General features: G+C 40.0%; 1 protein-coding gene across 2 annotated transcripts in view; it reads right to left on the bottom strand.

Annotated features, from left to right (window-relative positions):
* ANKHD1 (ankyrin repeat and KH domain containing 1) overlaps positions 1 to 23,652 on the bottom strand; it is a 195,995-nt gene that overhangs the window by 80,988 nt on the left and 91,355 nt on the right. For both annotated transcript variants that reach the window (XM_075209750.1, XM_075209749.1), the window contains exons 16-21: positions 19,875 to 20,017; positions 19,676 to 19,787; positions 17,635 to 17,780; positions 7,533 to 7,675; positions 7,164 to 7,377; positions 5,225 to 5,400 (exon numbers count right to left, since the gene is read on the bottom strand). In XM_075209750.1, coding sequence (XP_075065851.1) covers positions 5,225 to 5,400; positions 7,164 to 7,377; positions 7,533 to 7,675; positions 17,635 to 17,780; positions 19,676 to 19,787; positions 19,875 to 20,017 — 934 coding nt within the window. The remainder of the gene's footprint in view (positions 1 to 5,224; positions 5,401 to 7,163; positions 7,378 to 7,532; positions 7,676 to 17,634; positions 17,781 to 19,675; positions 19,788 to 19,874; positions 20,018 to 23,652) is intronic.

Below are 23,652 nucleotides of genomic sequence, written 5' to 3' on the forward strand. Positions count from 1 at the left end.
GTCCTAGGTTGACCTCCCTATTATCACCTAGGAGGTAGCATTTCCCAGCCTCTTGGGACAAACGGAGAGAAGATGTCTGGGTTTACCGCAATACAGACACAGGCGGTTTTTCATACGTCTCTCACGTTCCTCTGGGGACAGACGAGAACGGCCGATCTGCATAGGTTCTTCTGCAGGTGGAGTAGGAGGAATAAAGTTGGGTGCTAGACGAGGAAACGGCTCAGGAGTGCGGTCCCGTTCGAGAGCATGTTCTCTGTGGCGAATGTCCACCTTAATACACAGGGATGAGGTCATCCAGATTGGAAGAAAGATCACAAAAAGCTAAATCATCCTTGATACGCTCATGAAGACCTTGCCAGAAGGTAGCGATGAGAGCTTCATCGTTCCATTGGAGTTCGGCTGCAAGGGTCCGAAATTGCACCGCATATTGTCCAGCTGTAAGAGAGCCTTGGCGTAATCCTAGGAGACCGGAGGCGGCCGAAGAGATTCTTCCGGGTTCATCAAATACATTGCGGAATCTTTCAATGAAGACCACAGAATTTTGCAGTATAGGGTCATCCCGTTCCCAGAGAGGGGAAGCCCAGGCCAATGCTTGCCCGGAGAGAAGCGAAATCAAATAGGCCACTTTAGCTTCTGACGAGGATCGCCATCATATTTATCGGGAGGAGGAAGACGGAGCCTCCGACGGTAGCACCCCTAGCAGGGACGGTAGGATCTGATGCAGCAGAGGATGTGGCGGCCGAGGAAGTGGTAGGTGGCGATGCTTGTAAGGAGTCCAGACGGGAGATGACTCCCTGAATGCATTGCAATAATTGTGCCTGGTTGGATTCTTGTCATTCCCACTCTCTGACTCAGGTGAAGTAATAAGTCGCGGGCCAAAGGTTCGTCCGGTCCGCTCATGGCCAGAGTATTCGGTCACACTTTTACATAGAGAATATCACCGACTGGTATTCGCGCTACTAACCTGAGAGGCGCGGAGTCTAACACACCACCGGTGTTCACCAGGGACCCCCGCAAGGAGGTTTGGGCTTGGCTGCGTGCGATGTGCAGGTCACGGTTCTCCCAGGAAGTCACCAGTGCAGCGAATAGGGTAGTCAGACAGGCCGAGTCGAAACCAAGGAAGCGAGGTACCACGGAGAGTAGGCAAGAGTAGTCAGGGATGGTCCAAAAGGTCAATACCAGTGCGGGCAGCGAAATACAAGGGAAATCCGGAAGAGAGGTCAAACAAGCCAAGGAGTCTATACACAGGAGTTCAGGAACAGGAATGCAAACTAAATGCTGGAGCAGGGTAGAACCAATACTCTGCCACTAGACATGTGTCAGAGGCTGCTTTAAGTACTCTAAGGTGCCTCCTGATTGGGTTAGGGAGATTTAGGCGGTTTAGACATGCTGCTGCAGACAGGTGAGTAGAGATAGAGTTCTGCAGCTAGGCAACAGGACGTGGATTGCGGAGAGAAGGTGCCCATCCCCGGCGCCTGTGGAGAGCGCGGAGACGGCACCTGACACAGAATAATTCAAGCGAAATAATAATAAGCACAGTCGTTACTTATCGCAGGCGCTCTGGATCCAGTGAACAGTCATTCAGGTCTGAAGTCTGTGGTCAAAGATGACTGCTCACTAGATGAAAAGCTCCTTTTTATACGCAGACAGGGATACAGTAAAACAATGCAGATGACGTGGCTTGCTTCTATTGGTCCAGGATTCAGGAGGGTCCAGGGTGTTGCAGATCATAGGCTAGTTCAAACCAAAATATCCAAAGGTGGGGGTCATCTCTCCAGGGGATGTGCTCCGTCTTTCCTGCCAGGAATCCAGTCTCAACTAGTCTATTAGCACTTTATAGTCAGTATTACTTTAAAGGTTTATTCCCTAACATCAATAACTAGAGTATGCAATGTGCGATCTCTTCGGCGAAGGAACCGGACAACTGCTGATGAATAGGGGATTAAAATGATACCAGACATGACACATTTCCTTTAACATGACCCATATGTTTTACTAACATGCATATAACTTATAATATTAAACATGAATATTACTATATTTCAACATAACTATTTGTAGAAACTACAATTAATGTGTACTATTTACAGATGTGTGTATTTGTGCGAATGTGTGTAAATGTATAAAAACTTATTGCCACGTGTTGCGGCTGCGTACGCCCTTCCACGCCGTGGCGTGCTCAACGCATCTTTACAGACAAAGACAACAAAGTTTGCTCGATATTAATTGAAATTACTTTGTCCAATTTGCTGACTTCGACAGACATATATCTTTGGAGCAGCCAGTAGTGAATAACCTTCCTTTTTGAAGAAGTACAATAAAGTGGATGAGGCTGTCTCAGTGCAGATAACAATCTTATGACAATGTTTCCATTAAGAACAAATTTTTAAATAGTATCCAATATAGAGCAACATAAAATAGAGTAGAAACTATTTAAGCAGCTTGATAATCTTGCATAATCATTGTGCCGATTATTTAGTATATCTAATGACTGATTGTTATTTTCTGTTGAATTCATGTATGACAATGTATATTGTATGTAACCTTGTAATGTAATCTCAACGTGTGCTTTGCTAGAGGACATGATCAGACCAGGGAGAGATAGGCATCTCTGAGGAGTTTGAAGCCCCAAAGTTGTAAATCATCTAGCCAAGCAGAAGGAGCAGAGGTGAGAACTCAAGGTCCTGTGAACATTCCAGATCTCAGAACATCCCTAGCTCACTTCGAAAGCCCTGTGACATTTTGGAGATCAATCTGTCCTTATTGACAGCTAAACTCCAAAGGTGGGGGGTGAGAGCTATGTGGAAAAAGGTTTACAATCTTCCGACTGACAATAATGTCCATTTTCATGAGGGGGGGGGGGGGGGGGGGTCTATAAAGACTGAAATGTCTCATATTTCTGAACTGTGTTCCCTCACACACCAAGACTTAACTAGTATGTAGTGACTCCGATGCAGGGCAAAAAAAAGTTCTATTTTATTTTTTAAACTTATTTGTGCAACTTAATGTATGCCTTATTAACTTTTTTGTAACCAAGGGTTGGAAACATTTTTCGTATTAAAATAAATGTAATCTAGCATTTTCTCCGTGATTCTTTTTGCACTTACGAGGCCCAGGAGGCTCATGCTACATGTGTATGTGATTTAAGTGTGAAACATTATTAAGTGGTTTTGGTGAACGTAAGGACACCATAATAAATCCTTTGCGGTAGCAGAATAGGTGTATTGAATGCTAAGCGACTAAGGTGATGCCAGTCACGGCCAGATTGCTGTATCTGGGACAGGCATTCGTGGCAATCATTTTTATTCTTCTACATGTCCTGTTTAAAAACAGTGGGGCCTATTTCTTATGCTCCTTATTGGTGCTAGATGTTTAGCATTTTATTTCCCTTTCCCATGTAAGGGAAAGGTAATTAATAGCAATACAAATAAAAAGGACATAGTATTGTCTACAAGAGCATTAATATTTTCAAGAATGTAATAATTTAAGCGAGATTGATGCCCAAATGTAGGCAAGCAAAGATTCAATCGTATCACAAAGGGAAAACAATATAAACAGACAAATATAAAAAATAAAATAGGTGTAAACCTGTGCACAGGAACCCCCTCCTGCCATGGATAAGGAAAAGGATATATATTGCAAAATGGAGAGACTACGCAGAGAAATCAGCACTGCACTCACCAACCAATTGGAATGGTGCAGGCAACTGGTGAAGTAGTCTCTAACTTGCAGCATTCGCTCTGGTCTCAGATCAGAACTCTTTCTAGCGCTCTCATTACTTCCACATGCAATGTGTACAGGACATTACTTGCACAGAACTAACTTACAGTCAAATGGAAAACTACTTTTTTTATTATATCATAGCAGGACATACCTCCCCAGTTCAAGTACTGCTCTGTGTCTGTAACCTTATTTCTTTTGTGCCTCAGCTAGTTCTCTACATGATGTACATACTTTTTCCTGTAGACCTAATACTCAGAATGTTGTGTGGAACAGTATTGTAAGCTTTTTAAAAAAAAAATAAAAAAAAAATCTCAAAACACGTCACATCAATTGCACTAGTAGGTTTCAGTTTGAAATTAGCATCCTCATAAAAAATAATATTTGTTAGGTATGACCGGCCCTTCACACAACGTTGCAGGCACCGTTATCAAATTATTTTCTGCAAAATATTTCAAAACTCATCAATAATTTAACAATGACAGAAGTAATGTTGCATTGTTTACAGTTTCCTCGTATCGACTTTTTTCGCTTATTAAAAGATTGGTAATCATCACCACACTAGTGGCACTGGCCCAGTTATAAAAAATAGAAATAGTGGTCCATCACTGGTGCTGAACTTTGCTCCTTTAGCACACATGGATGAACGCCATCTGGGCCAGGTGCACTAGCTTTAAATTTTTATCTTTAGGCATAACTGCACCTCCTTACAATTAGAAAAGTAAAATGTATTGGTAGCTTATGGTATAGCTATATAACCTTTTTCTGGCATTTCCCATCGACTAGGAATTCAAATGAAAAATCACATTTAGAAGATCGGCTATTTTATATTTCTCCTAATTTAAGTGGTAAAATATTACCAGTTTTATTGTTCTTGGTGTCTATTTACCAGGTTATAAATTTTACATCTTTAGCAATCCACTTTCCACATATTTGGATACATTCCTTTTATTTCATAATGAATTTTCAGAATCTAATTGTGCTTTTTTTCCCCACATTCAATGTTAATTACATGGGTTGCCTTTTAATCCTAGAAATGCTGGTGCCATACATACTGGCAACTACATGCATTTAATTACACTAGTTATTTCCCAGATTTTTATGCTTCTATAATCGTCATTGCTTGCTTCATTGCTGAAGTACTTCTAAAATTCAAAGTCTTTGTAGCTTCTCAAAACATTTTGAAACACAAGTCAAATGTCATGTTGTGACCACTATTTCCCAAATGAGCTTACATCTACACTAGATAGAATCCATGTTCTATGGCATGCAGCTTTACCCTTCTAAATGACTGAAAGAATGGAATAAAATCATCTTTACTTACCAGAACCTCCAGTTAAATTGCACAAATTAACATTTTGCATAGTGAAAAACAGTCGATACTTGCTTACTTGACCTTGCCTCCGGGAGAAGCAAGTTGGCAAGTATGTAAGATAGTCAAAATAAGTTATGCGAACAGTTTTGTGGGAAAAGACAGGCAACGTTTTCCTTTGATGTTACTTACCTATCAATAAGAAGTTCACAAAATTTATAATGGCCTTTGTCAGCAGCAATCGTTAAAGCAGTATCTCTTGATGAAGGCACTGGAGGAGAGTTGACATCAGCTCCTTTGTCTAAAAGAACTCTTCCCACCTCTGCATATCCCCCTGAAGCAGCTTCCATCAAAGGAGTCAAACCTGTCTATTAGACATAATAAAAAGGTTTACTGGTTTGGCAATGCATTCACAACACAGAGTTCTCAATCTCTACAGTTTCGATCAGATATATGACCCATGTGCTAACAATTATCCGTTAGGACATGGGTCATAATAATATACTCTGTAGAGTATTGCAAAATTGTTTGTGTACTACCTATACAATTTTGCAATTACTAACAAATGACATCATAAGTAAGGATATTAAATATTAATTTTAGCTGTTAAAAAGAGACACTATATAGATGACACATGATTTGTGTACATACATGGAACAATGGAGGGCTTGCCACACTGCCTGAACTACACTTCAATAGTTTCACTCCTGAGATTAGTACAATGTGATTGGGCATGTTCACTGCACAAATTGTGCTCCATGTGTACATAATTTAAATGAAAAAACAATATCCAGTTAAAATTATCAACATTCTCAACTTGCTTTTAGCTACATTAATTGGATGTTTAGAGCGTCATGATCAACCACTGCAAAGAATTTATATTTAAGTAGGGTATAAAGGTTATTTTTTATTGATACAATGGAGCATAACCGTTTCACTTTCAGATTAAATGTCCAACAACGAACAACAAAGCAATGTATATTTTCATCATCAGGTGGTAACATACTATACCAAAAAAAACATTGAACAGTGCAAAAGATCCAGATCTGTCAAACTGTCAAAAGTTACATGCTTCAGTGTATCAATGGCTTGTCATTTGTCACTGAGCTCCAAAAAGTACTAAGTGGTGTGTACGCAAAATTTGTTAAAAACTTGCTCACAGTTGCATGTCTGTGAAATTATGGTTAAAAGGAGAAAATAGGGGTAGGGCGGTCATATATTTGAGGACACTGGGGACATTGCCAGTAATAATTCTCCTAAGTTGAGTGGTAGCACACTTTTTTTTTTTCTTTTTTTTTATCCCACACAGGGATCTTCTGTTCCAATGCATCCATTAGCTCCTGGCTAACTGAAGCCCATGACACGGCAGTCCTAGGAGGCATCGCCTCCTGCACACACCTCTTCAGCTAGAGAGTGGCATTACCTAATCAGAAGCCCAAACTGCCACATGGAGGTAACGGACAAGCAGTCTGATCCCAGGTACATTATTGAGGTTCAAAGATGGACCCATATAAAAACACAAATGTGGATACCTCTGTACTCAGTTCACAGTCATTGTTTCTTGCTAAGGCAAAAACATAATGCAGCAAGTCAGTACAGCAGGACCTAGAAAATTATGTACAATCCTCAAATCGAGGCATATATCTACAAGCAAAGACTACCCTGGCTGGGCATATATACATGTCCATTAACTGTATGCACAAGTTCTGTAAGATTAAGAAAAATATACACTGGATATTTGCTCTCATGGATTGCTGAAAGAAAAAAATCTATTATATACAAACTCTTTAAAGAAAATATTAAGTATTATTTTCTCATCCTCCCACCATCTGTCCAATTCAGCACTAAAATTTCTGGGACTTCTGCTGGCTGCAGAGTGCGGTGCAGGGCAAAAATGATAGCCATCTCCTGATTGGAAGCCTACTGGTATATGCCATCGTGTATAACCTATATAGTATTGGCACAGGGAAATAACCCCACAAGCAGCAAAAAGAAAGTTAAACTATCTAAATAGGGAGAAGTGGATTTGATGTCAGAGCTTCCAATGCTTGAAATAAAAATATAATAATCAGGATAAAGTGTATAGATCACATTTAAATTTCAAAATGGATGTGATTAGTGTTAAGCATACCTTGGCTCTGTGTTCAACATTGGCTTTCCTGTCCAAGAGAAGACTCACAACCTCAGCTCTACCCTGGAAGCAGGCTAATGTGAGAGCTGTATTACGATTTGTCTCTATCTGAGCATTAATGTCAGAACCCATATCAAGAAGAAGTTTAACTGCAGGTACATGTCCATTCATAGCAGCCAACATCAGGGGGGAAATACCTAATTTACTGCCAGTCCTGTAAACACAATAAGTACAATAACAAATAATCTTTTAGTAAATGTTGATGCAAATAAAGAAATTGTGTTCATTTAAGAAGTAAAATATGCAAAGTATTTTCACACACAAACAGTGAAACTGCAATATTTCAGGGTAAAGATATAGAATTGCTACCTTGAGTTAATTTCAGCCCCTGCATTCAAAAGAATCTTGATAATATTGACATATCCGCCGGATGCAGCCAAACTGAGAGGGGTATAGTCCGAAACATTTCTATGCTCTTTGTTTGCTCCACGAGACAAAAGTAGCTCAACCACCTGCCATTTGTAATAAAAAAAAAAAAAATATATATATTTTTGGTTAAAATTCATTGGTTCAGTAAATGAAAAATATGTAATGCAATGCGTCTACTTTATCCTAAGCTTAAGCAGAATGTGTGTGTGTGTATATATATATATTACATTACACACACTGATCACAAATATATAGTAGTATTGTTTTTTTTTTTTACAAAATGTGATTACATCACTACAACCAGAAAGCAGGGGTTTTATACTGAAATCCTTTTATTTAGATCCATAGAGGGGGGGGGGACGGGGGGGGGAGAGAAGAGAGAAGAAGAGAGAAGAAGAGAGAAGAAGAGAGAAGAAGAGAGAAGAAGAGAGAAGAAGAGAGAAGAAGAGAGAAGAAGAGAGAAGAAGAGAGAAGAAGAGAGAAGAAGAGAGAAGAAGAGAGAAGAAGAGAGAAGAAGAGAGAAGAAGAGAGAAGAAGAGAGACAAAAACAAAACATATTTAAAATAAAAAAAGCTACATTTTAAAACGAGAGAAGGGAAAAAAAAAATCACAACAAGGGCGTTTCAGTATGGGAGCATAGTGTTCACCAATGAATTCAGGGAGAAGAATTTAACGCATGTATAAAAAATCCTGTTTGAATTTACATTCAATTGGGTTACTTAAAACAAAAAGGGGATGTCCTAAAGCTGCCCCACCAGGAGGGTATGCTCACAGAATACCGACAGCTTACAGCCAAAACTGGCATTAGAGGAGTAAAAAAAAATGTGTATGATTTGGTAAAAGCAAGCACAGAGAACAAAGTGACTGCCCAACACAGCTGCTTGGCCGAAGCACCGTGCCACACCGTCTGCGAAGAGCTCATTGGGATAGCAAAATGAGATCTCTCACAGGAAGGAGTAGGTCTTCCCACAGTAATGTAAACATGCCATATCTTGCTATTGTATATTTTGAGGCAGGCCCACCTCTTTTGAAAGCATTATAGAGCACCAAAAAGACCAGTTTTTCGAAAATTTTGTGTCCTGGTGACACATAGCTGTAAAGCCCTAACATCCGGGGATTTAAGAAGAATTTCTCCCTCCATGGACTGACTCCTGCGTGGTACTGGGATCCCAAATTCCTGATTGAGAGGAACCTTGGAAATCACCTTTGGCTGAAAAGATGGCTTAGTCTGAAGAACAGCCATATCCTCATGAAAAATGACAAAAGGATATTTTTCAAGAAAATGCTCCCAGTTCAGACACCCTTCGGGCCATGAAAATAGCGAAGAAAACCCCTCCAAAAAACACGTTTTCCATGTAAGGAACTTTAGATTCACCGACTCCAGTCGTTGAAATGGAGTGCTGTAATGCTTGCAAGGCAAAATTCAAATCTCATGAGCAATAGGATCACTGTATAGCAGACACAAATGCCTTGTACCCTGTATAAGAAATAACAAATAAAAAAAATAAAAAATAGGTTGTGTGATAGGCGCAATTTAAGGGATAGGGTTTGGGATAACAATGGGGAAATAGGTTTTAACGGTGATATATGTACCACTGAACAGTGTATTTCCCAAATTGTATGTGAAATCAACAAATGACATGAATCACATCGAGCGTCATAACATTCCTTTGCATGGCAATAAAAAACACATGGTAATGGAATCAGTCTCTTAAAAATTATATATATATATGCAGCACACTGTGGGTGACGAAACCCCCTGATGAAGTCACAGTGAGTGACGAAAAGCGTTGGACCAAGCCAAACAGCCGACACGCCTCTTGAACATCTCAGGATTCCCTGTATGCCCGTACACACCATCAGCCACGGCTGGCTCCGGGAAACGGTTTACAGATATCTGAAGGAGCACGTGAAGGGATACAAAAGGGACTCTAAAGATACCTTTTGAGGAACACTTTCACATGGAATGTGAGTTTTGGTTTTAATGTTTTAATAAACATCATTTATTACGTACTACACCATCATATGTTTTTCTGCTCCTCCCTCTCCATATGTTTTAACACACGAGCACAAATCTACACTACAAGCTCCGATGGGGATGTAAGGAGTCTGAACGGCACGCATGTATACCGGCAAACCTACTAAGGTCAAAGACATTCTGGACTAATAGAGACCTGGGGAATCAGATAAGTTGCGCACAGTGTGCTGCATATATATATATATATATATATATATATATATATATATATATATATATATATATATATATATATATATATATATATAATTTTTAAGAGACTGATTCCATTACCATGTGTTTTTTATTGCCATGCAAACGAATGTTATGACGCTCGATGTGATTCATGTCATTTGTTGATTTCACATACAATTTGGGAAATACATTGTTCAGTGGTATATATATTACCGTTAAAACCGATTTCCCTATTGTTATCCCAAACCCTATCCCTTAAATTGCGCCCATCACACAACCTATTTTTTCTATTTGCAAACGAGGTGTGTCAGGAAATCCTCACTGTGTGTAATTAGTGGCAGCAGATCCAATCCCCCCTTCCCCCATCCGTCACAGGTAGCTAGGGAGCGCTCACCGAATGAAACCTACATATGGTGTAACCCAGTGAAGGTTCCTATTTTTTTTTTTTTTAAAATGTCTGTACCTCAGGGATGAGTGCCAGCCTTTTCTGGGGGAAAAAAAAAAAAATAGTCCAAGTTTGTTAAAGGTTCAGCTTTCTGGTTTAAAGCCTTTATCAAAAAAAATCTGTAGAAAAAGACGCAGCTGGGCTAGCCGGAAATAAATAGTGGGAAACAACTACTTCTCACACCATAAGTTAGTCAGACTATGATAAATCCTCACAGACAATGGCTTACAAGTCTTAAGCATGGCCTTGACCATTACCGCAGAACCTTTATGTCTAGGGAACATGGCTTCAAATGCCCCACAATTAACCATTAAAACCTGTCACACTAATCCCTAAAAGGAAAAACCATCTCTGGAGAAAAAAGTTCCACCTTTGAGGAAAACATCAGGACAGACCCACTGCCAGCCTGAGAATGTATATGTACCAAAACCACCTTGGCCAGTCCAGTGCCAGCAAAGGCACAAAGACCGCCACAGGGGAGGAAAAGATATATCAGATACAAGTCCCAACAAGCAAACGTGGCATTTACCAGTTATGCCTGTGGATCCTTGGTCCTCAAGCAGTACCTTTCTACCTTATGATTTAACCGGAAAGCTATCATAGGTTAATGTCTGATTGAGAGACCACTCTTCAGGATGCAGAACGCGTTTGCCTCTCCGGTTTCCACACCCAGTGTGAATACGTTAGACACCACCGGAAGATTCTGCTCAGCTTTGCTCAACGCATTATGCTGTTGGTTTCCTTCATTCTCCTTCAAGCTTTGTATTTCCCTGCTTACAACCAGCCTTATTTCCAGAACATTTATTAGACCATAGACTCAAACAGACCATGAAGGAAGACAGGCTAAATACTGGGGTCCTTCATTACAATAATACAGTTCCATATGGCAGATGGTTGACCTTGGCTTCAGGATGCCATCAAACAGCCACCAAATGAGCAAATGACATTCTTTTGGAGAGGACAAATGAGCTGTTTTACCAAATGGTGGAGTGACTTGTTCCATTTTCAGATGAGATCTGGGACAGTCTTGAGCTAAGCAATCCCAGCAGATTTGCCAGATTGGATGAAGATACTGTGGAAGGCAGTTCAGAATTGGTGGAGTTGGATGAGACTGCTTCCTCTAGCAACCAGGGGAATGGTCTCTCCAGCATAGAGGGAACCAAAGTTACTCAGGGACCCAGGCAGATTGTGGTGGTAGGGGATTCAATTATTAGGATGTCTCCTGGGTGTTCTCTCCTGGGTGCTCGGGCTCGGCATATTGCGGATCGGGTGGACAGATTGTTGGAAGGGGCTGGGAATGACCCAGCGGTTTTGGTGCATGTTGGCACCAATGACCGAGTTAGAGGAAGAAGGGGTGCCCTAAAGAATGATTTCAGGGACATAGGTCGCAAACTTAAGGCAAGGACATCCAAGGTAGTATTTTCAGAAATACTACATGTGCCACGCGCTAGTCCAGGGAGGCAGCAGGAGATTAGGGAGGTTAATGCGTGGCTAAAAGATTGGTGTAGGAAGGAGGGTTTTGGATTCTTAGAGCACTGGGCTGATTTCTCAGTCAGTTGCCATCTTTATTGTCGTGATGGATTGCACCTGAATGAGGAGGGGGCTGCAGTGCTAGTGGAGGAGAGGATGGTTAGAAGGTTGAAGGAGATTTTAAACTAGGCTCTGGGGGGAGGAGGGGCAAGCAAGTATTTATGGGATAGACATTGAGAGTAGTGAGGAGGAATTTAACAAGAGTCAAGGGGGTGGAGAGGGGGGAAAGTGAAGCATAGCCGATATGGAGAGGTCCTTTTTAAAAGCAAAAATAAATACCTAAGGGAGGCAATAGACTTAAGTATATGCTTGCAAATGCAAGAAGCATGACAGGTAAAATGGGGGAGTTCGAACTAGTAGCAATGAATGAGCAGTATGATATTATAGGTATTACGGAGACCTGGTGGGATGATACACATGACTGGGCAGTCAACTTGGAAGGCTATTCTCTCTTCAGAAGGGATAGGGTAAATAAAAAGGGGAGGAGGAGTATGTCTTTATATTAAGCCAGAATTAAAACCAAGTATTCAGGAAGTTATATACGAGAATATTGGTGATAATATAGAGGCATTGTGGGTGGAAATATCCAGCGTAGGAAAAAGTTCAGAGAAGTTGCGGATAGGGATATGCTATAAACTGCCAGATATTAGTACGATTGAGGAAGCCCAACTTCTACAGCAAATTGAAAAGGCTACACAACTAGGTCAAATTTTAATTATGGGGGATTTTAATTATCCGGACATTGATTGGAGTACTGAGACCTGCGGTATAGCTAGGGGAAATAGGTTTCTGAGCACGCTAAAAGACCATTACATGTCCCAATTAGTAGAGGAACCAACTAGGAACCGGACTATACTGGACCTAGTAATAACAAACAATGTAGACGTAATATCAAATTTTCAAGTAAGGGAGCACTTGGGAAACAGTGATCATAATATGGTCTCATTTGAAATTAGATTCCAGAAGCAACGGTATAAGGGATCAACTAGGACTTTAAAAACTTTAGAAAGGCAAATTTTAATAAGCTAAAAGGAGTCTATAAAAAGCAAAGATTGGGACAAAGCCTTTGAAGGAAAAAATACGGAAGAAAAGTGGGCTGTCTTTAAAATGTTGTTGGAAACATACACGTATAAGTTCATTCCTATGGGAAATAAATCTAAAAGAATTAAGTCTAAACCAATGTGACTAAATAAAAAGGTAAGGGAAGAAATGCAAAGGAAGAAGCGTGCATTTAAATTGTTTAAGTCTGAAGGGTCAGAGGACTCTTTCCGTAGGTACAAGGAATGTAATAAAACATGCAAAAAGGAAATTAGATTGGCTAAACTGGAAAATGAAAGGCGTGTTGCAAAAGAAAAGTAAAACAAACACCAAAAAGTTTTCTAAGTATATAAATGGCAAAAGGATTAAAAAAAGATAATATAGGACCCCTAAGAAGTGAGATGGGTGAATTGATAAATGATACAAAGGAAAAAGCTGAGCTATTAAACACTTTCTTTTCTTCAGTATTTACCAGAGAGGAACAAATGGTAGAAGTAATACATAAAAATGGAAATGAAACCATGCCATTAATTAATAATTGGTTGTCAGAGGAAGAAGTCCAAAGGCGACTGAAGAATATGAAGATAAATAAAGCTCCAGGTCCAGATGGCATACACCCAAGGGGTCCTTATGGAGTTAAACTCAGAAATAGCTAGACCGCTATTCTTAATTTTCAGAGATTCAATCTCATCAGGCTCAGTACCAAGGGATTGGGGAATAGCAGATGTGGTGCCGTTGTTTAAAAAGGGGACGAGATCACAACCAGGGAATTATAGACCTGTAAGCCTGACATCAATAGTGGGGAAACTATTGGAAGGTATATTAAGGGATAGTTTTCAGGATTACTTGGTGCATAATAAGATTATTAGTGGGAATCAACATGGATTTGAGAGGGATAGGTCATGACAAACTAATCTAATTAGTTTCTACGAGGAAGTTAGTGGAAACTTAGACCAGGGCAGCGCAGTAGATGTGGTCTACTTAGATTTTGCAAAACCAAGAGGTTGGTTTACAAAATTAGGTAACTGGGTCTAGGAATCAACATTTGTACTTGGATCTGTACTTAGCCAGTTTAGGCATGTTTACTTTAGAAAAGAGGCGTCTAAGGGGAGATATTATTACTATGTACAAATACATTAGGGGTCAATACAGAGAACTTTGATGGGAACTTTTGACCCCAATGACTATACACAGGACACGCGGTCACCCCCTAAGGTTAGAGGAGAGGAAATTTCCCAACCAGCAAAGGAAGGGGTTCTTTACAACAAGGGCAGTCAAGATATTGAATTCACCGCCAGGGAAGGTTGTGATGGCAGATTCAATAGATATGTTTAAGAAAGGGTTAGACAAATTTTTAGCAGACAGGTGTATCCAGGGATACGGCCGTTAACTAAAATGTAGGATAGTAGTGGATATAGGGTAAAAATAGGACTGCAGTATTGAGTCTGGGGGGATTTTCACAATTGACACAGATTGGCGGTTGCTTACTCTGGATCAATTTCAAATATAAGTGCAGGATCGCAGGAGATCCAAAATAGGTTGAACTTGATGGACTGGTGTCTTTTTTCAGCCTCATCAACTATGTTATTATGAAACCTTGCAAACTGTCTCTTCTCCAGGGCATTCATACAAAAATGAACAGACATCCGTTTGAGAGCCAGTAGACATCTTACTAGCCTCTGCCACAAGACTATATTTTCCTCCAGGAGAAACACACTCTGCTGTTGAGTGTCAAACAGGCCTAAAAACACAAGCCTCTGAGATGGAACTAGATTGGATTTCTTTTCAATTATAATCCAAAAATTGGCCTCATAGCCTCTCTGCAATGTTTCTGGATCAGAGGTGGAGACTGCTTTGATCTGAAGAAAAATGTCCAGGTAAGATACAGGAAGGCAGCCATGACCACCAGAACATTAGTAAAAGGTTTGCGAGGCTGTTGCCAGCGCAAATGGGGAGCCTGAAACTGGAAGTTGATTTGAGAAGGCACTAATGGCCCTCCCATATGGGAAAATGCAAGTGGACTTCTTTCACATCCACGGATACTATGAACTTGTTTTGTTCCATGCAGTCAATAAACGATCTTACCAATTTCATCTTGAAATTTTCAGTTTGAACGCATTGAGGAACTTGAGTTTCAAAATTGTCCAAAAACATCAGTTTTATTTTTGAACCCAAAACAGGTTTTAATAGAAAACCCTCCCACCTGTTCTACTGGAATTGAATAATCACACATGTGACTATCAAGATGTGAATGGCTTCTGGCAGGGTCTGATGTTACCCAGGAATCTAAAGTGGAAAGTGGAACATTGATCCTGGTAAAGGAGCAGATGGGATTCCCCACTACACTATCAGCTGCCTGCATTATTAGACTACTCATCATGCAGACTGGTTGCTGGTTTCTTAACAGCACAAGTCTGCTTGCCTTTAGAGTGACTACCACGGTAGGCTGAGAACTGGAGTCTCGAGACCAGAGTGATTCCTTTGCTTACAGCCCAAAACTCTTCCAGCCTGTTGTCTGGCTAATGATCATATCTAATTTCAGAAAAATAAAACATTGCCCGAAATATTATTAGACCCGGCATCCTCCTCCCAAGCCTTAAACCAGAGGTATGGCGAGAAGAGCACTAGCTGGGGCAGCAAAAGAAGTGGAAGGGTGGTGTCATTTCCCCTTCCAGCGGACAAAGCAGCATGAACAATGCAATGGACCGAGCCATGGATTTAGCCAAGGCTGGTTCTGCAATATCAGTGCAATATCCCATGGGCATTTGCAACACTCTGTTATCGGTCACACACACCACAGTGCAGAAGGGAAATTTAGCATGATATTTTAAAATACTAAATAAATAAAGAGTAATTGCTGCAAATACCCCACCCATACACACTGACCAAGAATTACTCCCTTTTTCACACACAACCGATGGAAAGAGGGAGGAAAAAAAAGGCAGATACAGGGAACACAATAGAATAGTGAACAACTGACACAGAGCAATCAGCAAGCTCCAAAGCTTTGGTTACCACCCCAATAAAAGAACTTTTCTACAGATAGGAACATGAAAGAGGAAGGCGCTGCAGCTGCTGACTTGCATCTTTCTGCCAGACTTCAATGTACACATTGAAGCTGGCAAAGGAGGAGGCACCAGACTGCCAGAGGGCTTCACCTCCTCACCACAGACTGGCGCCAGGTACCATCCACTCTCCTAGAACATAATGGCCTATTATGTGCCTAGAGTGAGGCCTGCAACAGCAGGCTAAACATGAGTTAGACTCCCCTCCAAATTGGAGTATCAGGTGAGGTGACGGCACTCATCTGGTTTCAGCTCCCCGGTTGTGTCATCTGGCGTGAAGGCCTGCAATATTTTATGTGGCAGCACTGACAGGCACCTCCCGGAAAAAAGTTCCCACTTAAGGAGCATAAAGCAACAGTTCAAGGCATCAGGAATGGCTCCTTCCCACCCTCTACAGTGCTCCAACAGCTTGCCTGCTGTCAGAATCTAATGACTGCAGCCACAATCTCCAGAGCAAAAGAAGGATATTGAATTAATTCTGCAAATCGTAAGAATAAAGCCAGGCTTTCCTATGACATTCTTAAATAGATAAAACTGGGTTTCCCCCAACATGGTGGTATAGAGGAGGGAGGAACAAAGCTTTGTGTGGACTTTTTAAAATGCCAATGTCCAAAATGGAATCTCTAATCCCCATGATGTTTCAGTGTCCCCTAATTGGATATAAAAAGTAAAAAGAAACAAAAAAACTTTAAACCGTGTAGATATGATAGGTTCACATAAATAGCTGTCATAATGTAAGATTTTTTTTCTGTTAACAGGATACATTTTTTATTTAGTATTTTTGAATATAACTAACAATAATGCAACAGAAAAAAGGGGAGAGTATCAGGAAAGGGAGGGGGGATAAGTTGTACAATACATTGTTCACCATAAAAAAAAAACAACAAAGAAAACTTGTATCAGAGGGGAGGAAGCAGAAAATGTGCTTTGAAAGCCAAAGGTCCCTATATCATGACTACTTTGAATTTTGCCAATAGTAGAAATAGATGGGATATTGGAGATTTCCAATAGTGGCCTATCACATATCAATTGTGTAGATATAATCGTGTTAACTCTGGAGGGGGAGGTATAACTGTTTAGGACTCAATTAGGTCAATAACCTCAGCCCATAATTTGTTTTAAAACAGGACAGCGTGAGAATATATGAATAAGACTCTGACCTCTCCACAATTCCTCCAACAAAATTGGGAAACATTTGACCAGATTTTGTGAAGTCTATCTGGCATCAAATACAGTCTATGAATATGAATGCTAAAATTTACAAATGATTGATACATTTGGACAAGATTTTTATTTGAAAGATAAAGTCTTTGCTCTATTTCCCTTCAGATTAAATTTTCATTCTCTGTTGGGAGTGAATAGAGCCAATCATTGTTAACTTCTGCATGATATTACCAGAAGCTTGTTTTTGGTACTTTTTTTAAAATGTATTCTAGCTCTTACTCAACTTGTAGTGAGCAGGCTGACTGTTTTATGGTCAATGTAGAGACACAAATTTCCATCACACCTGTTCTTATTAATCACTTCTTTCTAATTATTTTTACTACTAGCCAATAGTCCAAAATATAAACCAAAAGGTTTATACACACACACTGAACCTGAAGGGAAATAGAGCAAAGACTTGTCCAAATGTATCAATCATTCGCAAATGTTAGCATTCATATTCATAGACTGTATTTATTATACAGATCAACCAATACTGTTAAATCAACTTAATAATTTGTGTGGAAAAAAACCAGAAGGGAAACTCACCTCTTGACGACCCCCAGAACATGCAAGAGATAAAGGCGTATCCTTTGTACGTTCTGACTGTGCCTCAATATCAGCACCTTTATCTAAAAGGATTTCCACCACTCCAACATGCCCAGCTGTAGCTGCCAAAATTAGAGGTGTAAACCCTAAATGGGTGAAAAGAAAAAAAAAAAGGATTCAAATATATACACACCAAAGCTCAGAACTGATAGTTTGTAGATATAGAAATGGTTGTTGGAGACAGCCCTAACCCTTGAAAAAAGTATGTACAAAACATAGGACTGAAACAATGGTGTAAAGCAATATTATTGTATACATATAGCAATGGCTATTTTATTATACACACTTGCTCATTAATGCATATATCTAATCAGCCAATCTTCTGGCATCAACTGAATGTATAAAAGCACACAAACACGATTAAGAGGTTCGGTTGTTGTTCAATGAAAGAGGTAAGAGGAGAATAGCCAAACTGCTTTAAGCTGACCGGAAGAAGACGGTAACTAAAATAACCATGTGTTACAACAGTGGTATGCAGAAGAGCAACTCTGTATGTACAGCACGTCAAATCTTGAAGCGGATAGGGTACAGCAGCAGAAGACCACACAGAGTTCCATTCCTGTCTGCTAACAGAGCAATGGGGCCACATTCGTCCAGAGGTGTGGAAATGGCGCTATAGTGCTATCAGAACTGGGTAGGGTAAACCTACGGGAGGAAGGGGGGGGGGGGGGCTGGTGGCTGTAGCGCCACCAGCCCTAGCTAGCAAAGCCTAGTGCTGGCAATAGTAAAATCAGGAGACTCCCATGCTTTTTGACCCCGATTTTGTCGGTGCCAAATATTGGTACTTGCCATCTTTTTGACTGTCAATTTTACAACATGTACACATTTTACATGTCAACCTAATTAACATATATATGTTTTTATACCCAACTTGTTTTATCAGGCGCAGTGATTTACAATTTTATTCTGTCATTGGGCTACCATGGTAATCACAGTTGCAGGGCAGAGATGCTTTGAAAAGCCCATCTGATCACTGTCTGCTCTGTAAAGCCACATCCCCCCACCCCCACCCCTTTCTCCCGGTGGTAGTCATCATTTTGGGGTAGTCTGCATCAATATGCTGACACCGAAGGGTTCCTTGCCGACGAGGATCGATGACAACTGTTGTGGGAAGCGATTGGAACCAATCCCGATGAAGCAACAATCCGGCGCGACTTGATGACGTCACTTACACCCGCGATGCTGTTATTGCTGCTGTTAAGGGAGTACTGTAAGTATGCGCCCACGTACTATGCTTTGTAAAGTACATACAGCATCTGTGTAAGTCAGGCCGGATTGTTGTTTCATTGAGATCAGGTTCCAATCGCTTCCCACAACAGTCGTTATCAATCCTCGTGGGCAAGGAGCCCTTCGGTGTCATGTCGGGGTAAGCGTTGTCGGATTAATCAGTCATGATACCGTACCCCACCCCTTTCTCCACAGTCACATGACATGCTGTGACTTGTTAGCCTGTACAGCCACATTTTTTTGCAACCTCCAGAGATTTTGAAAAAGAGATATTTATTTGTAGAAGAACTAAGAAAAAAAGATGGATGCATTCTTAAGGTACTTAAACTTAATGGATTGCTGCTTTAAGCCATTTAAAATATTTACCCCAGCTTCAGTATAAAATTATTATTATTATGGCATCAGACCAGCCATACATGCAATAAAGACACTTGTAAAGGCAACAATAAATAAAAAACATCACACAGTTAATAGGGGGCCACCTGATTTCTATGAAATATGTATCTTTGAACTGGAGTTCTTCATTATTACGCTGTCCTGGTGGTAGTCTTATTTTTTTTTAAGCAAGTCTGTTTTTTCCACATGTCGCAATTACACTAATCAGCATTTTAGTGTCTAAATAACTGTTGTGGGAATTGTGGTAATCGCAATTCCGTACCACACCCCTCTGTCCCTCAATGATTGCAGGACAACTATTATGAATTTATAGAATATCTGTAGAACATGTTGAGAAGAATAAGTTTATTTTACACACCTTTTTTGTCCCTGTGTTCAATATTAGCACAGCGAGTTATTAATACAGACACCAACTCTTCGTGTCCTCCTGCGCAGCCAAGTGTCAATGCAGTGTCATGGTTGCTTTCAGTCTAAAAATTGGGGACAAACAGGTCAAAATGCAATTCATGCTTATGCAGTTATTATACAATTTTAAGCATTTTATCTTTATTACTTACATGTGCATCAATATCTACTGATGGAAAGGTAGATAGCAAAGGCTGCTGAACTACAGTATTCGAAGTCGAATGAAGCATCGGAGAAGATACTGTAGTACTTTGTGGGGAATTAAAAGGTACGGATGGCACTCTGTTATTGACAGCTGAAATGTAAGAAAAACAACAAAACACAATTGAAAATATTAATTGCAGGCTGAACTTACAATGTGTACAATATCTAAAGGCAACCACATGTGCAGGTCTTACCAAGCATGGATACACACAGGAGTATTATAACTAGAGATGCTCACTGACTCCCATGAAGTGGGTTTGGTTTTGGTTCTGTATTTTTTTAGAAAAATTACTAAAATCCCATAATTTTGCTCTTTTTTTGATCCTCCATTATTAACCTCAATAACACTAATTTCAAGTAATTTGCAATCAGTTTTGACCACCTCACAGGTCACATTATTATTTTCATACACTTTCGGACAAATACTGCAGCGACCTGGCTGGATGCTAAGCGACAGAGCAATGACTCAAAAACACACGGCAGTTCCTAGCACATCTAGGACACATTGGTACACAGCAGTGGCAGAAAAGAAAAGTTGTGCAAGATGGAATTGTCTTTGGGCACCTCGCACCCACCCTTATGTTGGATCTTAAAAAGGACATACACACTTTAACAAACCAAGCACTTCAGCCACAAGGAGTGGCATTTTTGTGGCTGAAGTGCTTGGTTTGTTTGGGTCCCAACAACACAAGGTAACAATGGCCTTAAGCCACCTAAGGTAACAGTGCTGTTAATTAACTCTACTGTGGCAAGATGTTGTTGTCATCCTCAGCCTCATCCTCACCCTCATCAGTGTGTACATCATCCTCACACATTATTAATTCATCACCGCTGGAATCAACTGTTACAGAAGTCTCAGTATTTTGAAGTAATTGGCGGGAAAGGCCTTCCTCATAGAACTTCTAGTTCATTTTTATGAACATCATCTTTTCCACGTTTTGAGAAAGTAGCCTCCTACATCGATCGCTGACAAGGTTCCCGGCTGTGCTAAAAACTCTGGAGGGTGGGCAGCTTAGGCAGTGCAAAGCGAGTTGGTACGTGGGTCTCCAAATTCCCTTTTTTTCCTCCCAGTATGTAAAGGGACTGTCCTGTCTGATGTGTCCATTTCTATGCAGTCGTGAAAATAATCTTCCACCGCAATTGGGTGACAGCTTTCATACTTGCTTCCTCTTGCAAAGGATTGTTTAACAGTCAATTGTTGTAAATCATCCTCATCAACATCCTCATTAGTGCCCTTGTCGGCTACACAAATATCCCCCTCATCTTGTTGCAATTCGAAAGTGGCATCCTCAAATGGTGTATCACCGGCTACACTAGGGCTGTTCAGAAATGCTGAAAGGGGCCTTCTTTATGGGTTACACTATCAGAATGGTCACAATTACAGATTGCACTCATGGATGGACTCTTCAGGAATTTGTGCCTTTTCTGAATCTGAACATACATTTTCCTCTAATGCCTTACTGTTTCTTTCCAGCTCGGCTTTTACATGTAAAAGTATTTGGACACCACTTTTGGAGTCTGAATGACAAGGTCTTGCTTGGTCACGACAGAACTTACAAGAAGATGCCTCAGTAACAGTTGCAGAACTCGCACTCGTAGAGAAAGGCGAAGGCCTCATTCTTTCTTTGCTACTGCGTGCGTAGATAGGCATGCTGGCAATTTTATTTTTTTCTGCAGATAATTTTACCTGGATTAAAGCTCTTTTTCTTGACAAAAAGATAAAAAAAGGTTTTTTTTTACATTTTTGTTTCCCTAACTTACAGGGATTACTATGTAAAAATACATAGTGTTTGTATGTCATCTGGTAAAGCCTATCATCATGACTGGTGGCAGCAGCTGCTTGGTGCGCCTGCTCTTCTGTGTATTGCTGTGAATTCATTTTGATAACACCGTACAATTTGACTGCAAAAGTCAGAAGAAAAGCCTGCCAGGCCTAGTATTTGTATTTCAGCAATGACAATTGGCAATGGAGCTCTTCTCTTTGTGTGTTACCTATATTACACAGTAGAATTTGACTGCAGAATTACACCCAACCCTGCCAGCACTAGTACTTGCAATGAGAATTAGCAATAGAGTTCTCCTGAATGTCACTGGAGACTTTGTTGAACACTGCTACCCCCTCCTCTTTCAATTCTATTTGGCTGCCCAACTGCTCTACACAGTGTGCTACCCCCTTCTGTGTCCCTCTTTCAAATGGTGCTAGATCTCCGTGGAGGGTGGTATTTTTAGATTTCAAAACTTGCGAGATCAGATGACGTAACAATTACGTTTTACCTCGTTTTCGATTCCGAAAAAACGCGAAACTACCGAGCTGGCTCGGCTCTCGGATCCCCCAAGTTCGGGTGTGTTCGGCTCTCGAGGAACCAAGCCTGAGCATCTCTAATTATAACTGTACTGCTTACAGGCAGGAAAGGGTGGGAAATGGAGATCGTTATAATGTAGATGAAAATAAAGTAGTAGAGATTAATAAAAAGTACATACTTGGTGATAAAAATGCAATGGTTTTATATATACAGAAAAAGGTAAAAAAATTCCAATATTGTGCTGATGGAGATTCTAAAATAGCAGAATCTGCAAATAGTGAGAGTCTTGACCAGATTTACGTATATAGTACCATCCTTTTTGCGCCTTATCCTAACGTTTGTTTCTTTTGGATTCACGTATATATGTTTGCCTCCTCAGAAGTGAAATACTACAAAACCAGTCACGATTGGCAGATGCTGTTAATATTCGGGACCATGATGATTCCACTGCCGTGGCTTTCATGAGACTCCATCAGCCCAAAAGTTATTTCTTTGAAAATTTACTGTATGCACAATTCTGCATTTGATATATAAATATGTAGATATGAATTTTATTGCTCCTGTGAGATTTCATAGTTTGCGGTTTTAATTAGAATCTCCCATGGAGTATAGCTGCACAGCCAAACAGCAATCATTCACTTTGTTTAGTTATTCACATTTTTTTTTTTTTTTTTAAATTTATAAAAAACAAAACAAAAAAAAAAAACAAAACATGCTTAAGAACACATTTTTAGTCATGTTGCTTCCCACTGGGCTCCAGTTATTAGTAAATATATAAGGTTTCCTTGCAAAATCCAAAACAGAGTTATGATGTTAAATGATGTTTACTGTATGTTTAATTAATGTATACAGACTTACCCGTAGCAATATGGCTGTGAGATGTTTGAGTTATAGGGTTTTTTTTGGTTTTGTTTTTTTAAATATAAAATATATCACATTTTCTGACAAAGATGGTATCTTTATCAATGCAGCGTAAATGTACAGCATACTGAAGAGAGTCTGAAGCTCGTTTAGTTTTTTTTTTATGTTAATAGTATTTTAAACTCTTCTCACTTTGAGAACATTGAGAAATACTCAGCCCCTGTCCCCCACCAACAGCCTCATGTACGGTTCTACTCTATTTTAAATTTTAGTCCAGCCTAGACCATGTGTAAAGACAGCTAATTGTGTAGTTGCAGCAGTTGTTTAAATCAGTGCTCTGGACACAAAAGTTAACGGCAACAAATAATTTTATATTTCCCCTGCAGTAGGTAAAAAGTTAGTGAGGGAGAGGAAGAATGGTGGTAGTAGAAATACTAGCATAGATGTCCTTCTTTCAAATATTAGGAAAATCGTGTGTTTCTTTTTCTCGTTTTCTAAGTGATTTATAAAAAAAAAAAAAAAAAAAAAAAAAAGGAGACATACAGGTCTATACAGGTTTTTC

The sequence above is a fragment of the Mixophyes fleayi genome, chromosome 4, assembly GCF_038048845.1.
Source record: "Mixophyes fleayi isolate aMixFle1 chromosome 4, aMixFle1.hap1, whole genome shotgun sequence".
Lineage (NCBI taxonomy): Eukaryota > Metazoa > Chordata > Amphibia > Anura > Limnodynastidae > Mixophyes > Mixophyes fleayi.